Source organism: Triturus cristatus, chromosome 3_2 (assembly GCF_964204655.1).
Source record: "Triturus cristatus chromosome 3_2, aTriCri1.1, whole genome shotgun sequence".
In the NCBI taxonomy this organism is placed as follows: Eukaryota; Metazoa; Chordata; class Amphibia; order Caudata; family Salamandridae; genus Triturus; species Triturus cristatus.
Window position 1 is genome coordinate 682,682,851 of NC_140584.1, and position 20,046 is coordinate 682,702,896.

Genomic DNA, 20,046 nt, shown 5'->3' on the forward strand with positions numbered 1-20,046 from the left:
ACTTGCTGTATGGAAGTCTTGTTCCCCCAAATAGACACAGTCAGGGAGTCACCTTTATGGCCTTCACTGAACAGCTCTTCTATACAAATTGATACTCTGGGCAGAGTGAAAGCCATTCTTTTGCAGAAAACTGTGCCTTTGACCTCTGCTAAAGAAACCTATGATCTACAAATTGCAAGGACTTCGGCTGAGAAACAGGCTCTTTTACGTACCAACTGCCCTACACATTTCACGGATATGTTGGAACGTATCTTAAACATGTCTGATACGAGCGGTATTGTGCATGTATTTCAGACCATATGTTCAGGACTGTTAACACCTTTTCAAGCAGTCCTCGGAATCATTCCAAACTTTATGCACTCTGTGTTTGGTGGTCTACCGCTTCTTTTAGCACTCATTGCGGGAATCCTATATTTGTTTCTCCTGCTACGCTATGGCAAGCCTATCCGCCAGCGTCACTCCCAACAATTTGGAGAAAGTGCTCCTAGAGAGGAGGTGTCGTGAGCGCATAGTACAACTACTGGGTTTACCTAGTCTACTGGAACTGAACACCACATGGTTTCTGTCATTTAGACCAATCTGGCAGGATTGCATTTTACCTGTTGCCTGCTTTGCGGTGAAGAATGCGTGCTAGACATATGTCTGACATCAGTCATGCCTACGGATATCGATACTCTGCTGGTCCCGATAACGGCCCATGCTCTGTGTTGTCTCCAGCGGCTACCAATCCTGATGACGGCATTCATGGAGATCTCACAGACGCGACATGCTACTGCTGAGGTACGAGACGGATCAACAGGCGCACGGGTAACATCGAATACTGCTACTGACGATGTTCCACATCTTTTTTTTTGGGCTCATGGACTCTGCTTATAGTAGAACTATTCATAGAGAATAGATTTCCTGGAACACTTCCAGGGACACGTTGTCATCTTATATTTTTTAACACCGATGTGATCTTGACATGAAGTGGTTTGTTTTTCCTTTCTGTATCATTGAACCATTTCATTGTATGTATATTTGTATATACTTGATATACTTGTGCTCTTTCATTTAGCGATCGATGTAATATGTTTTGCTTAGGACGAGACTTGCTTTAATTATGTACAGCACTATTGTATTTTAATGCATAGCCACTGTTTTTAGAGACGGTTTTTATGCTTTTAGATATGTTTTTAGTAGGTCGTGATACTCTATTTTACATATTTATCATGTTTAGCATTTAGTAATGTCGTTCTATCGAAAGTGGAGTGGGTGTTGTGTATCGCTTTAGATGCCCGTAAATAGGTCTATTGAATCATGTCATTATATAGGCCCAATTCGACTTGTCCTTAATTAGGCATAATATTCCAGTCCTTATTTAGGCATTGGCCATGCAGATCCAGATAGAGGCATGTCACCTACATCCGTCCATCCCACGTCGCAACGAGTTCTTAGAAACCAGACCCTTAAGCCGTTGGGATTTTCCCTGCTGGAATTATTGATTTCTCCAAGAACTCATCTATTATACATGAACTACTATTCCTTAGGGGTTCATTCAGGACGTCTTCCTCTGCCCGACTTTACGTCAATGCTAGCATTCCTAGACACCTTCCAGGTATAAATATACCTTCACTTGCCCTAGCAATTCACGGCATGGCACAGCTCGGCTATACGGCTCGCCACGGCAAGTCCTGAAGGAGTTAGAGTACCCGCCTGACGCACTGAACAGACGCTGTGTTCCCTGCACGCAGAGATTGCAGCTTCCAGTGTTCCAACTCCCCTTGCGGGGTGTTAGAGTTTGCGATCTGGAAAGAGATTCCCACCTCTCTCATTCTAAGGTATGGAGCTGAATAGAACCTAAGGAAATTCTTGGCATCTCATGTAAATTACTAACTTAAACTCAGACCAACTATAGCTTAAATCAGCACCTACTTCCTACCTTGCACTACATTCAAGTTAGGTACACTGGGGTAGAATTATTTAGAAGCACCAGATGAGTATCCACTTTTAGCCTGTGCATTTATGTGTATGTATATAGATATAGGTCATGGCTAAAAGACAATGCTGTTGCAGTTTTACTTCTTCTTACTGCTGACGCTGTGCATATTAGATCTTGCTTACTGTCTAATGATCGTGACAGCTCATACCTCTTACACGCAAACTAAGACTGTTCAATAAATCCTTTTTTATTGAAAACACCCGTCTTCCTATTTTCTGTGCAACTCTGAAGAAACTAAGCATGCACGATTGACTGAGTGAAACTGTTATCTATTGTTTCCACGATTCTGAGACACGTTCCGAATCTGAAAGGAAACAAAGTTGTCATGTTTATGCGGTTGTCAGAAACAAATCCCTTCTTGTTAATTCGAGAAGTTTCTAGTGACCTCTGAGTTAGCTGGCACACAAGTAATTAGGTTTAATATACTCAATAGGAGCATACTGACCTCAGTCTTATGTACAGGACTATAGTGTATATTATTTCGATGCGCAGAGCCTATAAGGGAAATACGAACTACACTACAACAGGCAGTGTGTGAAGAACACCGTGTAATGGTGTAGAAGAGGTGTAGAAGAGGCGCGAGTGTGAAAAGCATCAACATGAATAAATGCAATGGGGGCTTGGAGTTCGTATAAGAGCGTGAGCCAGCTGATGTGTGACCTTTAACTGGGCAATGTATGTACATGATATGTAGGCTCTAAGTACACACAGGGCCTTTGGGATCTGAACACCATCAGGAAAGGCTGGCCCATCTCAGAGCAGCACGTGGGTTCAGTGGTGCACAAGACGTGTGCATGGATAACTGTGCCTGCACCCCACTGCTGTAACCCAGGAACGGAAATGTATACACAGAGAGCCCTACACCAGAGGGCAGGAAGTAAGGGGCCTTCCCTGCTAGAAGCAGTGAATGTGGAAAGTGGGGACAGGCTGCGAAAAAAAGGAAGGGAAATTAAGAGAGCATGCTTGTATGTTTTTGTGTGGGAGAGGCGGCAGAGTGAGGAGGGGAAAGGAAGAACTAGTGAAGGGGGGAGACAGTATGCAGGGCATCAGAGAAAGGTCTCAAGTCTGAGGGGAGGAGAGTGGGAGAGATGGGGGAGAGAGGGAGAGACTAGAGGGGGGAGTGAGGGACCAGAGAGAGATTCATTGAGAGAGAGACCAAGTACAGGGCATAAGAGAGGTAGCCAAACAGAGATTTGAGGCTAGAGGGAGAAAGAGAGAGGGAGAAAGAGAGAGGGAGAAAGAAGAGAGATGGGGCAGAGCGTGAGTACAGAGGGCAAGAGAGGCAGCCAGAGAGAGAGATGGGGATAGAGACTGTGCCTGGTTAAATCACATTGGCTCTAGTCTTTTGGCACAGAGTTCAGAAGCTGTCCTGAAGGATTGCTTTTCCGCAATGATGTGTGTTGAAGAGGCTGAGCATTCATGCAGATCGAGATCTGCGTTGTAAGTGAAAGGCCCTTTCTCCACTTGGTGTTTAGAGAATAACATAGGCCCCTATGGTTTGCTACAGAGGAGATTAAACCGGCGGAGGACACTATCAGTTAAAGCATGATTTTCAAAGTGCTCCACTGGTTTCAATGCGCTAGAATTGGGTCACGCAGTAACCTTATACGAAGGAGACCCACTGTCCCACGAGCACCACTGAAAGTGTGCACTGCACAAAAAGCATTCCCAATGCTTTAACATACACTTTTCTATAACAGGTCACTGCAGGTTTGAATAGGGATCTAAAGTAGGCCTGGGCTAATGGGCCTGTCCAGCGAGAAACCAAACACCTCCGCCTGGTTAGTAAAAGGGAGATAAGAACAGTGGTGCTTCTGCCTCTGGAAAAGCTGCTCAGGCGTCCACGTCGAACTGATGGTGCCATCTGACCAGCACAGACACAGCCTAAGGCCAAATCAGCTAACACCACGCTGGGCTAAAAAGTGGCCCACCGCTGCCAGCAACTCAGATACAGGCTCATTACCTGAGCACACACATGACCATGTGTTTAATGAATTGCGATGACGACCAGCAGGGCAGTATTGGTCCAATACTACCCTACTGGCTGTCATCACAATTCATTAAACACATTGCTGCAGTTCCAAGCTGATCAGCAATATGCTTTGATATATCAGCACTCAGCAGAGATGCCACAGACTGGATGGGCATAGAGCCTGGCATATATTTCTTGGTGGGTACAGCCTTCTCGGATGGACAAAATAGTGGGAAAGGATGAGTTCTTTGGACAGTGGATTCTCTCTATGGTTATGCTGAATGAGCAGCTCCCTACATCATTATCATATGTGATGTCATAACTACGCTTTCACAATTGATTTATTAACATTCTGCCTTTTTCAAATATGCTTGAAAATGCACCACTTGCCCACTCTATTTTCAAAAATTTCTCAGGGGGAAACCCCCCTGATCCTCCCTTATGGTGGTGGGGCATGCTTGCTCACCACTGGGCACTCATCCTGAACTTTTATGCCTCGCCACTTTCAAATGTCACCAGCCGCCACTGCTCCCAAGTAACTTGATATTAACACTGGGTTTTATCATGCACCCCAATCAGTATTTTACACAGGCATGAAATCAGCCCCCTTGTGCCTAGATGCATCCAGATTCATTTTTATTATGGGGGTAGGTCTCCAGTCCCAGCTGCCTTGTCTGGGGTGCAAATACTCAATGCGTAAACTGAAGATATTGTAGTCTATCTCCCGGAGACCAAATTTTCATTTGCATTGTTCAAAGGGCTTGATTTGTTGGTTGGAAAATAAATCTGATAGGACTCTGCATTAACAATTTTTCTATTTTTTTTAATGTAATCCCACCCCCTCCTCCACAATCCATGGGTGAACTGTGGATTATCATATATGCTTATATAAAAGGTAACAGGAACATAGTTAAATCTCCTTTTAGTCTAACCCAGATTTATAACACTGTTTTTTGGGGACTGGTAGAGAATGTGCTGTCTTTGTGTTTTATCAAGCCAGGGCCAGGCCCCATAGAACTCTGTCCTTAAAAAGCATTATTTGCCCGATTCTCTCGCTGCCCACTCCAAAATAAAGTGAGTGTGGGCCGCACAATGGTAACAGATAATATCAGGGCATGCACACCTCATTTCTCCCTGAGGGGCAAGATTATTTTTTTCATGGTTACGGATGCATGCCCTACCACCTACCCATATACTTGCAATTATTTTCCTTTATGATCTCTTTAGTTCCTCTATTATAATAGATAATGGTAGCGTTTGCAATATGTAAAGCAATCTGGGCACAACATTCCTTTTTATAATACTAATATTGTCAAACCACATAACAAATAGTTTTTATGTATTACTTGCAGACTGTGATAAAGTGGGTTTCTGTTGCAGTTAACCCCCCCCCCCTTTTTTTCTTTTTTTTTGTTGCCAGACTACGGATGCTCTTTGACGGTGTACCCTGGGCTCCTGCCAATCAGGTGCCCAGGGCCTGTGTTCCTTCCCTAAAACTGTGTTGAAACCTTAACCCAATTGGCATCTCCGGCCACATGTCAGCCCCTGGAAAATGGTACCCTAGGTACCCAGGACCAGAGAACACCCCTAAGGGCTGCAGCACTTATTGTGCCACCCTTAGGGGTCCTGTGCCCTGACACACACACACTGCCCTTGCAGACTGAGTCTTGGTGCAGAAAACAACAGAGTCAACGTTGCACACAACCCTGTGTGCCATGCCCACAAACACACTGCCCTGGCATACCTCAGTCACCCCTCCAGCTGGGTGCACTATGCCAGTGGGGAGGGTACAGGTGCATGAGCCCTGTACCCCTACAGCACCCAGGTCCATTCCTGGGCACTGTAAGTGCAGTGCTGCCATTAAGAGTATATGGTGCTGGGAGGTCGTCATCACGAACTCCACAGCACCATGATGGCTACACTGAAGACTGAGAAGTTTGGTATCAAACTTCTCAGCACAATAAACCCACACTGATGCCAGTGTGGGATTTAATGTAAAATTCACAACCGAGGGCATCGTAGAGATGCCCCTTGAAACTAACCAACAACCAGCATCCTGACTGAGAGGCTGCCTAGGCTGTCACCCAGCAGACATGTTGCTGGACCCCTGGGTAGAGAGCCATCCGCTCTCCTGGGCCTGCAACAATGCACATCCTGGGCAAAGTGCTAGGTCTCCTGGCCCAGGATGGGCAGGGGAAGCTTCAAAGGCATGCCACATTTGTGAGATTCTCCAGGCCACTTGCTGTACTCAGCAACTGGCCCCCACCGGTTCTGACCCCCACTCTGTCGGGAAGACTGCCTGGAAAGCCCAAGTGAGGTAAGGGGGTGTGCCAGCCTCTGTCAACCCCACCCCTCAGGTGGGGGAGGCGAGGTGAAGCACAACTCCGGGCTTGAGGATGGGGAGCCCTGCCCAATCAGGATTAGGCTCCTGCCCCCCTCCCTCTGGGCTGGAGTGGCAGGATAGGGGGTGTACCCACCCCAGGGAAGGGACCCATTGGTCCCTGACCTCTACCTACCTCGAACGCCCCTAAATTTAGTATTTAGGTGCACCCTGAACCTTCCTTCCTCAGATCCCGAATCCGAAACAAGCCAGAAGAACAAGAAGAAAGAAGACCTGCCGTGCAGCTGCTAACAAGAGGACAACACCAACTGACTTGGCCCCAGCCCTACAGAGCTGACTGCCTTGTGACTCTAAAAGACTGGGACTGCCACGAGCAGTGGTTCTGCTCAAAGCAAGTAACAAACCCCTGGTGTCAACTAGGAACCGCGACTCCTGCACACCCCAAGCCCAACCTGTGCCTGAGTGGACAAAGACCCCGAGGACGTGCCCCCAGCGACTGTGACCAAGAATCCAGCACCCAAGGACCCACCTTGATGCTCCTGACGACGCCTGCAGCCTCGGAACCAGGCACCCCTCCAACCGCGACCAGCTGAGGGCAAGATTTCCCGACGCAAAAAGACACCCCTGCACCCGGCACCCTGCGGCCTCCTGTGCCCAGCTTCTGGGTGCCTACCTAACCTACAGCTTCCCAACTTACCTCTCGAAGTGGTGGTCGCACCTGAAGAATCTTCATCCCCGAGCTTGCAGTCTTTGTTCGTCTTGTAGCTTCTCCATTGAAATTCATTGAGCGCCCGACGGCTCAAAAGCACCCTGCACCCAGCCGCCGAGTGCCCCTGGGAGTGCAACATCTATCCTAATCTACTTCCCCACTTGCCCGGAGTAAATGACCAGGAGCCCAGCTCCCACAGCCGCGTGGCCTGCCTGCTAGCAGCCACCAACCAAAGGCCACCTGCCCGCCATAGGCTAACATTGGGCCTAACTCTCTCTGCACCCGGCTGCCCCTGTGCCGCTGAGGGTGTAACAACTGTACCTACCTGACCCTGGGAGATCCCAGAGTCTATGCCCAGAAACTTAACTCTGCCAGTTGAGTACTTACCTAAAAGCCGATAACTCACTTTTTCTCCATAGGGTAACATTGACTGGTTTGGAAATTATTTTAAGTGTTGAGTTTTGAAACTTTAAAATATTCACTAAAAATCAGCCGATCAACGAAAAACCTGTTATCAGGCGAGATCCCAGTGCTGGATCTTGGTGCCCAGCACTGACCCTGAAAAGTAATTACAAACGTACTTACCGATAACTGGATTTTCCTCCATAGGATCACATTGCTTGGTTTTTGCCAGAAATTCTTCTAATTGTCGATTTTTGAAACTTACAAATATTCCTTAAAAATCGCCTGTGTAACAAAACAATTTCTTTCAACTGTTTACAGGAAATGCACCAGGGTTGAATCCAGGATCCAACCCCGAGTAAAAAAACTAATATTGCATTTACTTAAAAAGTCCCATTAAGCTAAATGTTTGAATTGTGTTGCCTATTGCAACAACTGTAACTATTGCATTCAAAAGTCTATTGCCTATTGAAAGTATTTAACTAAAGCATCTCATTCTGAGAAAGTATATTTTGATACCTACTTGTGGTTCTAAAATAAAACTATATATTTTTTACATACAAACCATTGGCCTAGAGTTGAGTTCTTGAGTGTGTGAGACCATTTGCTGACTGAGTGTGTACAACAAATACTTTACACTGTCCTCTGATACTGCCTTACTGCTCGACCAAGCTACCACTTTAGAGAGTAAGGTTATATCTAACTTTAGGCTCTGCCAAACCTCTGAGGACTGTGAACTCTGTGCACACTGAACCTTACTTTGGTGCAGTATATACAAAGCCACTTTCTTACACAGACTCAACAATAACACGACAAAAGAGTACATCAATGTTCTAAGTTGCTTCTGATCAGTATCATCATTAACACATGCACAGACCGCAGTGATTAGTTTCAAAGTCCACAATGCAAGATGAAGGTAAAGGTACCCAAAACACAAGTAGGTCTCTCCATTTCTGTAAATTCTCTAGATTTCCCCCATTTAATTTTGGCCAGTTCACTACTGTCCAACCCTGTAAGTATGGTGTGAAATGTATTCCCAGATACCTTGAGTTTTCTGCCTATTGAAGAGTAGATTCAGTTTATGTTGCATTTTGTGTCGCTAGTTACTGTCCGTTTCTCCCTCACAGGGGAATGCAGGCAGCAAGGGCAGTGGCATGGTCCCGGTGAGGGAGGGTCGACCCTCTTCAGCTCTCAGGGGCTAGGTACCCAGGGTAACATTAACTAGGGATTTCCAGGAGTACAGGAGGCAGAAGTACCAATTGGGAGTTTGTTTTACGGAAGGAGCACTGGCACAGGGCTCCTGGTTGGCAGGGACCGTGTACACTACAGTAGAAATAACATCAAAACAAGCATTTACAATGCAATGGTCTCGGCATTGGTAAAGTTAGAGCTATTGGCATTGCTCATGACATTATTTTTGTTTATGTTTTTGTTTTTAAAACATTTAAAGAAACGGCATTGTCATGAGCAATGCCAATAGCTCTAACTTTACCAATGCCGAGACCATTGCATTGTAAATGCTTGTTGTTGTTTATATACACTTAAAACGTATGACTGGACGTTACTAACAATAACAGCAACGGAGCTTCTACAACACACTGGCTGGAACGTTTAAAATTTCCTGAAATAATCGGAGAATCACAGAACAATACCCTCACGATGGAACACCTTCTAGAAAGAAGTGCGTCTGGTCTGTGGTAATGACCACCAAACTACGGAAAAGTGAATAGGTCACAGCTTCACGGCAAAACAAGAAACATAGGACATACAAAAGCAACTTAACTCGGAAAAAGAACTACGTCGTTTGTGTTCGGGCACCACAGCTTAAATGTACGCATCTCACTAACCCCTTGGCGACAAGCATGCAACCAAGTTAGTAAAGAGTATTTACTTAACAGGCCCAGTGTCCCCCTCCAAGAACATACCCATTAAACAGTCGTGATCACGACAGTATTCCAACAAATACAAGGGCAGGACAGGTACGATAGTGACGTACAGAGAGAAGAAAAGGTACGCTGTCACTGGCTCTGTGATGGCAAAGGACGAGCAAACGCAATTAAAAGACCCCTTCCCCAAGGGGCAACACCTCAGCCGTGAAGCCTGGTTGGGGGGGGGGGGCTGTGCAAGGAGTGGCGCCGAGGCAACCTCTGCAGAAGGCAGCCCTTCATCCAGTGTGCAACACCACACATAAGGCCTGAAGCCCAACCGGTGAAGGCCTGGACCCACACCCTCTCCATTCCCATGACAGGTTCCCAGGGGCGCGCACAAAAGCTGCGCGAGGGGCCAATCCGCGCTCTGAACAGCGACGCTACTGAAAGAGCTCTGAGACCACTGCCCGTCCCTTCCCACCTCCCGGGTCACAGACACAAAAGACCAAGACACTATGTGCTTCACCTGACAGAAGCGCTGGCAGTACTCGCTGGCCGCTTTCTCTGCAGGCTCCTCGCTCCGCCGCAACGCCTCTTCTAGCGCTCTCAGCCGCTCACCAAGCCACGGCGGCTCCCTGGGGCGGCCGCCGCCACTCTCCTGCTCGGCCTCCTCGTCCGCCATCTTCACACCGCGCTCCGTCGCCTACGCACTCTCCTGCGGGTCACGTGCGAGGACAATGCCACCTCCGGGGGAGGGGGGGGCGACTCGGGCACCGGGGAAGGAGTGAGGCTATACAGCGGCGGAGAGCACAACTTGGCGCGCGGGGGGAGAAGGCGGTTTAGAATGGCCTGAGACTGGCACAAGGCCCGCCCCCGACATAGGAGAAAAAAACAACAAAAAGCCAGATCACGCTGCAGAGTCGTTGAGAAGTGTTCATGAAGATACGCGACACTCGACAAGACAGATCCCCGATCGGCCCTGGAGCCACTAGCAAGATGTATATAGAATTAAAGACACAGAAACGTAACAAATCGTAATAAAAACATGCATAGTCAACTACTGTAAAACTACACAACACAACACCACCGCCAAACGCAGCGTCCTTTTCGGATTCGGGGGCGTGTTTTGCTGTTGTCTCCTCCCTGAGACTTCTCGCAAAAAACACGCCCCCGGATCCGAAAAGGACGGGGCATTATTGGAGTGACGGGACCTCTTCTCCAATGGCTGGCCAGCATTTACTAGGCCAGCAAATGGAGAACAGGGGAGAAGAGGGGCGGGTTCAAGCCCCTCTTCTCCCAAGTCATTATCTCTCGCGAGCGAGACTGCGCAAGCGCAGCCATCGCTAGCCGAGACCTAACTAGGCAAAAAGTGGGGGGCTAACGATGAAAAAGAAGCACTTTCTCACAGGTGCATTTTCTATTACGTTGGTCACATTCTCGATTGTGAGACTCAAAAGAGCCTGATGGGGTAAGGCCCTCTGTGGGCGTTGGAAACCCTGTCAATGCAAGACTGAAGCAGTAAACCATGACCAAGAAGAAACGCAGGTGCACCAAAGGATTGTTCGAGGGCTACTGGGAACGGAGAACTGGAGAGGCCCTGGCAAAGGTCTCCACTCAGCGTCAACTCAGAGCCCCGGCAAAGCACATCTGACACACACAGTGGAACAAAACAGCCTACCCACCAAGTCGATGCCCATGCGTGTTGCCAACTAAGGGAGGAGTCACCATACCTTGTGACTCTAAAGACTTCTTAGAACAAGATGTACCCGTCCAAGTCCAACACTAGATGGCAAGAGTATGCAAAGCATGTGTATCTACAACTACACATGCCATGAACATTCTGTTTTGACTTTTGCGGTGTCTGCTTTACTTGCTGGGTCTCCATATAGTGGGGCTCCCATCCGTTAGGTCAGTACACTCTTTACTAAAACCAACATAGTGGTCTAAAATATGCAGGTGAATTCTCACCACTGCTTTTCTCTGAAAGTCCCTCTCCAATAAAACCAGCTTAGATTTTGTGATTATATAAAAACTCTTGGTTCTCAACTGTAACACTGAACTACTTAGCGTTACAAAATGTCTGTTGGGACCCTCTAATATACTAAGCAATCACATAGGAAAACAAGTTATCTTCCTAGTTCTCTTGCCAGTATGAGTATTTATAATTTTTATTCAATGCAACATCTGCTGCCGACTGCCTCTCCACACCCCTGCCCACCATCTTTGCAGCATCAGAGTGTACTCACAAGCAAGGACTAATCGTGGTTTCAACATCAAAATCTTATTTCTCCTTCTTTACCTTCTAGTGTTTCATATGCTCATTTATTGCATATCTGCATCGCCCTAAGGTGCTAAGACCCTCTTCTTGCTTTCTTCTTATCAAATTGTCTCATTGAAGTTTTGGGGTTCTCCACATAGTCAATTTCCCACTATGGTTTCTTTATTTTGGGTCTCCATCGTCATCTTCTGTCACGCATTATGATGCAATACTTGAATGCCCTCTTCAACGCCTTGGATTACCCTTTGTCTTCCTGCCATGTAAACTAAATCCCAGTTGGGAAAGTCCATAAATGAATACTTTTTTAATGAGGGGGTGTATGTAAAAAATTGAATATAAAAGAAATCGAATAACGCAGGTTTGCCATTACCTGTTGTAAATGTCCAAGTACGTTTGTTCTGCAATCAAAAATGCCTTTGCCTTCTGCAGAGTAGAGATGATGTAGAAATTCTGTGGTGTAATAATCATGGCTTTTCTCATTTCTGCAAATGGAAGAGAGATACTGTATATTCTTACTATTGTAGTACATCAGGTGAAAAGGTTCCTTGACTTCTATTTATTTTATGTGCATTTTAAGATCCCCAAAACTCATATTTCTAATATTTTTTCACATAGACTTAAATTTGTAAAGGATGAGCATATCTAAAACAAATTTCTTGGGTCATAAATTGTCACAACTTGTGAAGAGAAACACTTGCATATAAAAGGGACCGTTTTCTCTTTTGTTGTCAAGTGTGAACATTGAGGAATTTTCGGACATTAAAACAATATGCACAGCAAATAGGAATTTACGTGAACCACTGTATTCTGCTTTGTTCTTTGCTTCCACTTCATAAGCATTTCTATGGTTGTCCTGGTCTGTTCTTTTTCTATCACAGATCATACAAAATCAACAGTGTGTCCCTTCCACCCAAACTCCCTTCAGAGCTGTAGCTCGGTCATTCACTGTGCCCGTTTATCTCTGCCAATTAAGTGTGTGGATTCATGGGACGTTTGAGGGTGGAGAACACGGTCCCTTTTAGCCTGGATTAGGCCCTCCCACTTTGTTCTACTGACGAGCCACAGCATGGCTCCAAAGCACAGACATGCCTTCTTTGTAATTCACATCTTAACGCCTCTTCTGTCTGGTTCAGGTGAATGGGGTGCTCTGGACTCACCCTTAACACAAAGGAGAAGAGGGAGGAGGGGAAGAAGGTCTATCAACAGTAATCAATGCTCCTAGCCCTACCCCCTTGCACCCACCTCCCAATCCACAGCTTCCGGCTAGGAAGGGAGGAGTAAGCGAGATGGACACTATAAGGTGCTGCTCAGCAAAGAGGTGGTCAGAGACTGAAATCTCACAGACAACATCTATCATGCATTTCCCCAAAAGTCAGAAAGAAGCAGAATAGGGCCAAGTAATTAGTGACCAAGGCCTCAGGCAAGGTTCTGAAGGGCCAGGCACTAACACTTTTTTTCTAGTCAAGACCGTAAAATATCAGTACCAATGTGATGGTGAAAAGAGTGATACTAACTAGTAAACCACCCAGAATGGAAGCCGTTAAGCATTCAAAGGGCCACTTTCAGGTTCTTACCTTAACACCAAGCCTCTCTGAATATCAGTCTTCATTTTATCTGTTAGATGCTCCACGTTAGCCTAAAAGGACAAGGAAGATGTAAAGTAACGGAAAAATCCATTGTGTTTTGTGATTTTTAATCTGTCACATTTCCAGAAAACTTACAGGTTTTGCAAACTAATCATTAAACATCCAGGCAAAAGTTTTTAAATTAGCATAAGTAAAAACATACACATAGCTTCTCAGGTTCAATTCTCAATTTTACCCAAATGAACAGCATATTAGTGAGCCAGTTAGACTGTCTGCACACCACAGGCTAGAAAAACAACAGCTTATTGGTCCTTTTATTAATTTAGGTTGTTGATTTTCATATAGTAAGTAACAGGTTGTGAACACTAGAAGTCGATACCCAGCACAGGAGTAAAAGCTTACCCATCCTGCTGACCTATTGACAAGTTAAGTAAAAATACAGTTCAGACTCTGTGTCACTGGTTCATTGCTGCAGCTACTAAACGGGTGCCTAACGAGATGCTGAATTTTTCTATATTTAAATAAGTACCCCTCTGCAAATGAACTGGGGCGATTCATTTTGACGAAATAAACAATCTAACCAAAGTCACATAGATTTTCATAAACAACAAAAACAATTGTCAAATGGTTTCTCCTGACCAGGGTCAATCAAACTTCTGGCCTTAAAAAGAAAGCATGTAAGGCACAGGTGAGCCAGCCGGCCCTCCTAGCTGCCACTGTCATGTGCCATTTGTAAAGCACAAACTCTCAAACTCTACCATTACTGAAGCATCACAGCACTCTGGTTCAAAAGTTCTATGAATGTTTTCCTTACCACAAGAGTGTGTCTACTTCCTGATTGAAGCATCTCAGCATGCTTTATTCCTGATTTTGGTGAAACAGCACAATTGTAGTATTTATCGCAGCGAGTGTGTCTGATGTGTTCCTAGAATGTTATGAAAACAGTTCATGGACTTTCAGTTGCCTGTGCCCTGTCACCGGTTTTCAGATTGAATCCTGGTTTCTCACTATTAGCTAGTAGATCCCGATCTATCTTCGCATCAGATAGCGCTATGCTATAAAGGAGCGAGCTGACTTCCTGGTACAGAGCGCGTGCAGGCCCAGACTGGATCAAGAGAATTTCAAAAGTGGTGCTCTTTAGCGCCAGCAGGTGGTGGTGTGCGACTGAGTCGGCTTTGTACCGCCCCAGATGTGAGGGAACAGATCTGCACATAGGTGGAACCCTTGCCTGCTTACCAGTTTCTTCAATCCTTCCCTTTCTGCTCCCTCAGATCTGGAGCAGAGAACTATTATCGGCTAACAGTGTGCTGGTCTCTAACCTGAACCTTTCTACCTGGTCAAGAGGCCTCTACAAAGAATGAGGAGCAGGAAGGGCACTGAGGAATGTGGGGACAGAGTAACCAGCAGAGGGAGCGTTACCAAAGTAAGTAGCTTGTTCTTCTTATGGATATTTCTAATCACTAGAATAGATATCAGCACAATACCTCATAACAGCAGAGGGTCTGGAGCATGAACTCGGACCAAAACGTCCTGCAGGACCGAACAAGCGAAGTGACCCGCTCATTGGACCTGGCCGTCAGGGCAGTAGGGCTCCACCCATGTCACAGCCTGACAGATATCGGGAACAGGCACCTCTTGTGCATAGGACACTAACATCCTTGGCCCTCAGGCCCTCGGGGAGGTGGGGGAGAGGAGAATGGGGGCAGAGGAGTCGTTTTTTTGCTGGTGCTGAACACATTTTTAATGCAGAGGACTATCCACATTGACAGGGTTTTATTTTGCACCGCACTGCCCATCTCTGCACCTGAAAAGCAGACAAAGACCTGATGGTCTATCTGGTGATCTTTCGTCCGAGGGATGTAAAATCTAAAGTTGGACCAAGGCAATGAAGCCTTTCCTTCTCTTTTGAGGAAGAGTGAAGAATGTTGGCAAGGTGACTGATTCATCAACATGAAAGGGCATCATGACCTTAGTGAAGAAAGCTACCGGGGTCCTTAAGCCCAACTTGTCCAAGAACAAGGCAGTGTAAGGAGGTTGTACCAAAGCGCTTGCAGCACACTCACATGGCATGCAGACATGATGGTGGTAAGGAAGACTATTTTCAGCCTCAAGAGCCCCGAGGGCATCATAGATGACTTCATTGTATATATAACCTTGTGTGCGTTGCTTTTTCCCGCTGTATATATTCCTTCACGTGTCACTAGTGCCGTTCACCTCTCACGAGCAATTGTGCGCAGCACCACAGTTTATATGACATTTAAGGTAAGTGCAATTTTGATGGTTTGTTTAATTATTCAGGTTTAGATCGTATAATATAATGAAATATATGTGGAAAGCATTTCCTTAAACCTTTTCGCTTTAAACTCTTGTTTCCCTGTGCCCCCTCACCCTTTCCCAGCAATTTATTGTGCATCTTAATTTTTCCCTACCAAACGATACCCCTCGAGACATCGTCTATGCTATACAATATTTACCCTGGTCTCTATCGGGTTTACGGGTAACCTCCTGTAGTCCTGTAGTCTGTTACTAAAGAGCCCTAAAGAGCAGCTTGGCGTAGGCTCAAAGAGTGTACACATAAGGACTGTCAAGACTAGGTGAACAAGCATTAAAAAACGCAATAGGTCTCGCCTTTCATTAAATTAAAGCCATTTGCTTTGCTATACAATACCATTAGCAAAGCAAATGGCTTTAATTTAATCAAAGGCGAGACCTATTGCATTTTCAATGCTTGTTCTATTTGTGTAACTCTCCCATGTTCTCTCCCCGTACAATCCTTGCCAAACATACCTCCTACCTGCATCTGCGAATATATTTAGTGAGGGCCGAGGAACCTTAATCTTCTTTTAGTTGCACCCACCTTCTTATCCCCCAACCGCGTGACTCCGCTTTGGGATCAAATAGATTTTGTCCTAGTCTTTCATGCACCTGTCTAATGTTCCTCCTATTGTAGCTGTGCTGGCAGCTTCTTGCACCCTCCTCCTTGCCCTGACTCCTTCAGATGACGTGGGTCTGTGCTGTGCATGCCCACCTCTTCCAAATTTGGCTGCATTCAATTCTGCCTTCATCACTGTGGTGTGTCAGCAGTGGTGTGTCAGCAGTGAAGTGCACAGCAGCGGCGTGTGTCAGCAGCGGCGTGTGTCAGCAGTGGCGTGTGTCAGCAGCGGCGTGTGTCAGCAGCGGCGTGTGTCAGCAGCGGCGTGTGTCAGCAGCGGTGTGTGTCAGCAGCAGGGTGTGTCAGCAGCAGGGTGAGTCAGCAGCAGGGTGTGTCAGCAGCAGGGTGTGTCAGCAGCAGGGTGTCAGCAGTGGTGTGTCAGCAAACGTATGCAATTGTTAAATAAATAAATAAATAAATAAATAAATAAATAAATAAAGGGCAGCAAGTCAATATTAAACTAGGCCTGGGCGGTAAATTCCGCTCGCGGAATTTGGGTAATTCTGTGTTCCGCGTAGAATGCAGAATTGCCCAAATTTTGCGTTTCGCGTCTTCGCTGAATTTTTGGCTTGTTCACGTTCTCAAAATGCGTGTTTGCAAAATATTTCCCCCCAAGCACGCAAACAGCGTTCGCGAACAGGAAAAAAGCAAATCGAACAAGCAATTCCGCGTGTTCGTGGAATTTCTGCGTGCTCGCGGAGATTTTCTACTGTTTTGCGGCGCTTAGCGGAGCTGCGCAGAGCGTGACTACGCAAATTCTGCCCACCCCTATATTAAACCCACCATCTCACGTCGCCAGTAAAAGATCCAGTCCCGCTGGGCGTGGTCTAAAAAGGACAGGGTGGCAACCACTAGGGGCTAAAAACCCTCCGGCACAATCAACAAAGTCTGTTCTGAATAATATATGAAAACAAACGACGCATACCAATCAAATTTGCAGGCGGAGCTGAGACAGAACTTCTAGAACCGTATCTATTCCAACAAGCACTCGCATGGCGAAAGCATCGCACGCGCTGCTAACGCCAGGCGAGACCTAAAAACCCACAGGGGCATTACAAAGGGTATGGGTGGAAACATATGTCCTTAACCTTTCATGAAATGCGTGACCACAGCAAGACCTTCCTGGGATAAGGACAGAAAAAACAAAAGGACATCAGAAAGTTTGCCATGCAAGGGTTCGGTGTTTCGGGTGCCAAACCAGGCAACACCCAGCGAAGATAGAAGTCATGGAGGAGTGTCTGCCAGCAAGGACAATATCCACCAACTCAATAGGAAATGCAAGAATATTTAGCTACCACTGTTACATCTCCATGCATGGAAGTTTAAATTGTAGGGATGTGTATGGAGATTTAAATTGTAGGGATATGTATGCAGGATCTTGCCCTACTGCTGAGGTAGGAGTTCAGATCAAAGCAGAAGTCTGATAGGAGGTAAAATGCTCACATTCTAAAGGCTTTGAGTATCACACTCTCCTTGTCAAGTGGCAATCAAGATGACTTTGGACTGGAACTTCCTAATCTTCTTCAAAAACAGGTGAGATTTGCAGGTGAAAGTTAAGGAGTCCCTTGCTCCATTCCATCTGGAATTAGTTTCATAAGGATCGCCATAGAGGAGACTCCAGCACCCAGAATTAATGACGCGGTGCATTCTCAGTGGTGGCGACAGATCTAGCCAGGGCTCCCCCCGTGTGCGAAGAGGCCCTCCACCACCTCGTGATGGACATGCCACTTGTGATCTGCCAGACAGCACTAGCTCAGTTCATCTACTCTGGTGCTCATGGACCCTACCAGGAGGTTGGTGACCAGGAAGATGCTTTCCTAGCACCGTGCCCACCGAGATTCATAACTGACCTCAAAACTACAATTGGAAGTATCCATAAGAAGGAGTCAATTTAATGGACTTTTTCTGCATCCGAGAGGCCATTTAGTCTTTGTGAACTTTTGTTTTGATTTTATCCATCAACGGCCTTCCAAGACTGCATTGTTTCAAAGTGTTTTCATGTCTGTTTTTTGGATCAATGGCCTTTGATGTCTTTTAGTGCTCATAAACTTCAAGATAATTTCCTCAGCTCAATGGTCATCTTTTGGAGCTGTACTTTGACTTATCCCTGCTTGTGCCCTTTTTTTTTGACCCAGAGCGGGCATTTTTCTTTAAACTGAATTTTCAAATGATGAAACATTTGTAGGAATTTAGCTCTTTATATGATATACCAAGAAGAGGCATGTCATGCATTGAGTCAAGGTATTCCCTTATGAGTAGACAGGGGTGTGCTGTAGCAATCCCAAGGTTCTCTTCTAGTGGGTGGTGTGGTCGAGCAGCTTTAGGCTGATCGGAGTGTAGACATCTGCAGAATACACACACAGTCAAAAAATGATGCACACGACTCAATAAGGAGAGCCACACCAATTTATAAAAACAACACACACACACTATCTACTGGCGGTCGCCAATAGATAGTTATAGTTAGGACCTATTTTCCATAGGAAATCCGCAACATTCTATTGGGAATATCTTTGGCGCCGATTGACGAATCTTCGCGAAATTCTTTTGTCCAGCTCCGCTCCGCTCCTACCCTTTGCGGTGATCCGTGAAGTGGGGGCCGAGAAAAAAGGGGGGTCCCAAAACGCGTTTTCCCCATGCAATTTCCCATAGGATCTGTTCTCGCAGCTACAGCCCGAACCGCTGAACGGAATGACACCAAATTTGGCAAAGAGGTAGTCCTCAGTTAGGACTCGTGCCTTTTGCATATTTGGTGTGAATCTGTTCAGTAGTTCCTGAGAAAATTAGGGTAAAAAAGTAAGTGATATGTATGGCCGCGGAGGATCCGCGGACCGTACCCGCACGGTAAGCTCACCCTCCCCGAACGGAGCACGCACCCTCCTGATCGCGCGCTGAATGCTAATTGGCTGTCGAGCGTCTCTCTACATTCGAAACCAGGAACTGTTGGCGGCCATTTTCTGCCTCGGTAGAAGCGAGGCTGAAGATGGAAGGGGAATAAGTGTGTAAAAGATATAAAGGGGGCAGAGTGGAAATACTCTGACCCTCTAGATCTGCTTAGGGGGTCCCAGAAGGACCCCCTGTGGCCCCCCTTTTAAAAAAAAAAAAAAAGCGGCGATATGCGCGCACGGTGCGCGCATCCTATTGCGTTGGATGCACGGATTCTCTCGCGGTGGGTGCGCAGATCCACGGCAACGTTTTTTGAAAAACGACAAGAAATCATTGGTTGTATAACAACTTTCTACACTGAAAGGTAGGGTGTATATTTTTGTTTTTTAAAGGTATGATTGTTATTGGTTAACAACATTATATATGATAAGCTGATATGTTGAAAAGTCAAGCACACTTCCTGTCTTGTGTAGGAACATTGTGTGCTGAACTTGTGACCTGTGAGCTCAGTGCAGTGTTCCATGACCTGTTTCTATGGTAACAGGCAGAAGGCAGATTGGGGGAAGGGTTGAAATGTATTTCAGTTGGAAAGGGTTGAAATGTTTAACCAAAAATGTGTGTTTGCTTTTGAGTTTGTGCGAAGGATTGTGATTTGATGTTTACATGTATATGTGTGGAAAATGAAAGGGAAACTTTTCCATTCTTTGCTTTTGCTGAGAGGTGCACAGTGCAGAGTTTCTGTAAAATAAAATATGGTGAGTGATTGATATACTCCTTAATCTACAAAAGAACTTGAAAGATGAGTTATTTAATTGTGAGGGGATGTATGTAGACTATTTTGATTTTAATCAGACTAATGTATTTTTCCTGCTAAAGTGTAGGGAGTACTTTTTTTCTCTACAATGTGTGTGCATGTAGAAACCATTCTGCGATAGGCATTTGTGTTTATGTGTTTGTAGACAGATAACTGTGCAGTTTTTATATTTTGGTAGAATTAGAAACCAGTCCAGTCATTGTTTATGAATTTGTGAAATGAGTTAGGTTAGGTTTCTATACTAAAATGTAGTACTACTTCTAGATGTGTTTTGATA

At 45.8% G+C, this 20,046-nt stretch overlaps 1 protein-coding gene across 2 annotated transcripts in view; it reads right to left on the minus strand.

Moving 5' to 3' along the window:
- PFKL (phosphofructokinase, liver type) overlaps positions 1-20,046 on the minus strand; it is a 433,821-nt gene that overhangs the window by 84,100 nt on the left and 329,675 nt on the right. For both annotated transcript variants that reach the window (XM_085648708.1, XM_085648707.1), the window contains 2 exons: positions 13,126-13,187; positions 11,922-12,033 (listed from right to left, as the gene is read on the minus strand). In XM_085648708.1, the coding sequence (XP_085504834.1) occupies positions 11,922-12,033; positions 13,126-13,187 (174 nt within the window). The remainder of the gene's footprint in view (positions 1-11,921; positions 12,034-13,125; positions 13,188-20,046) is intronic.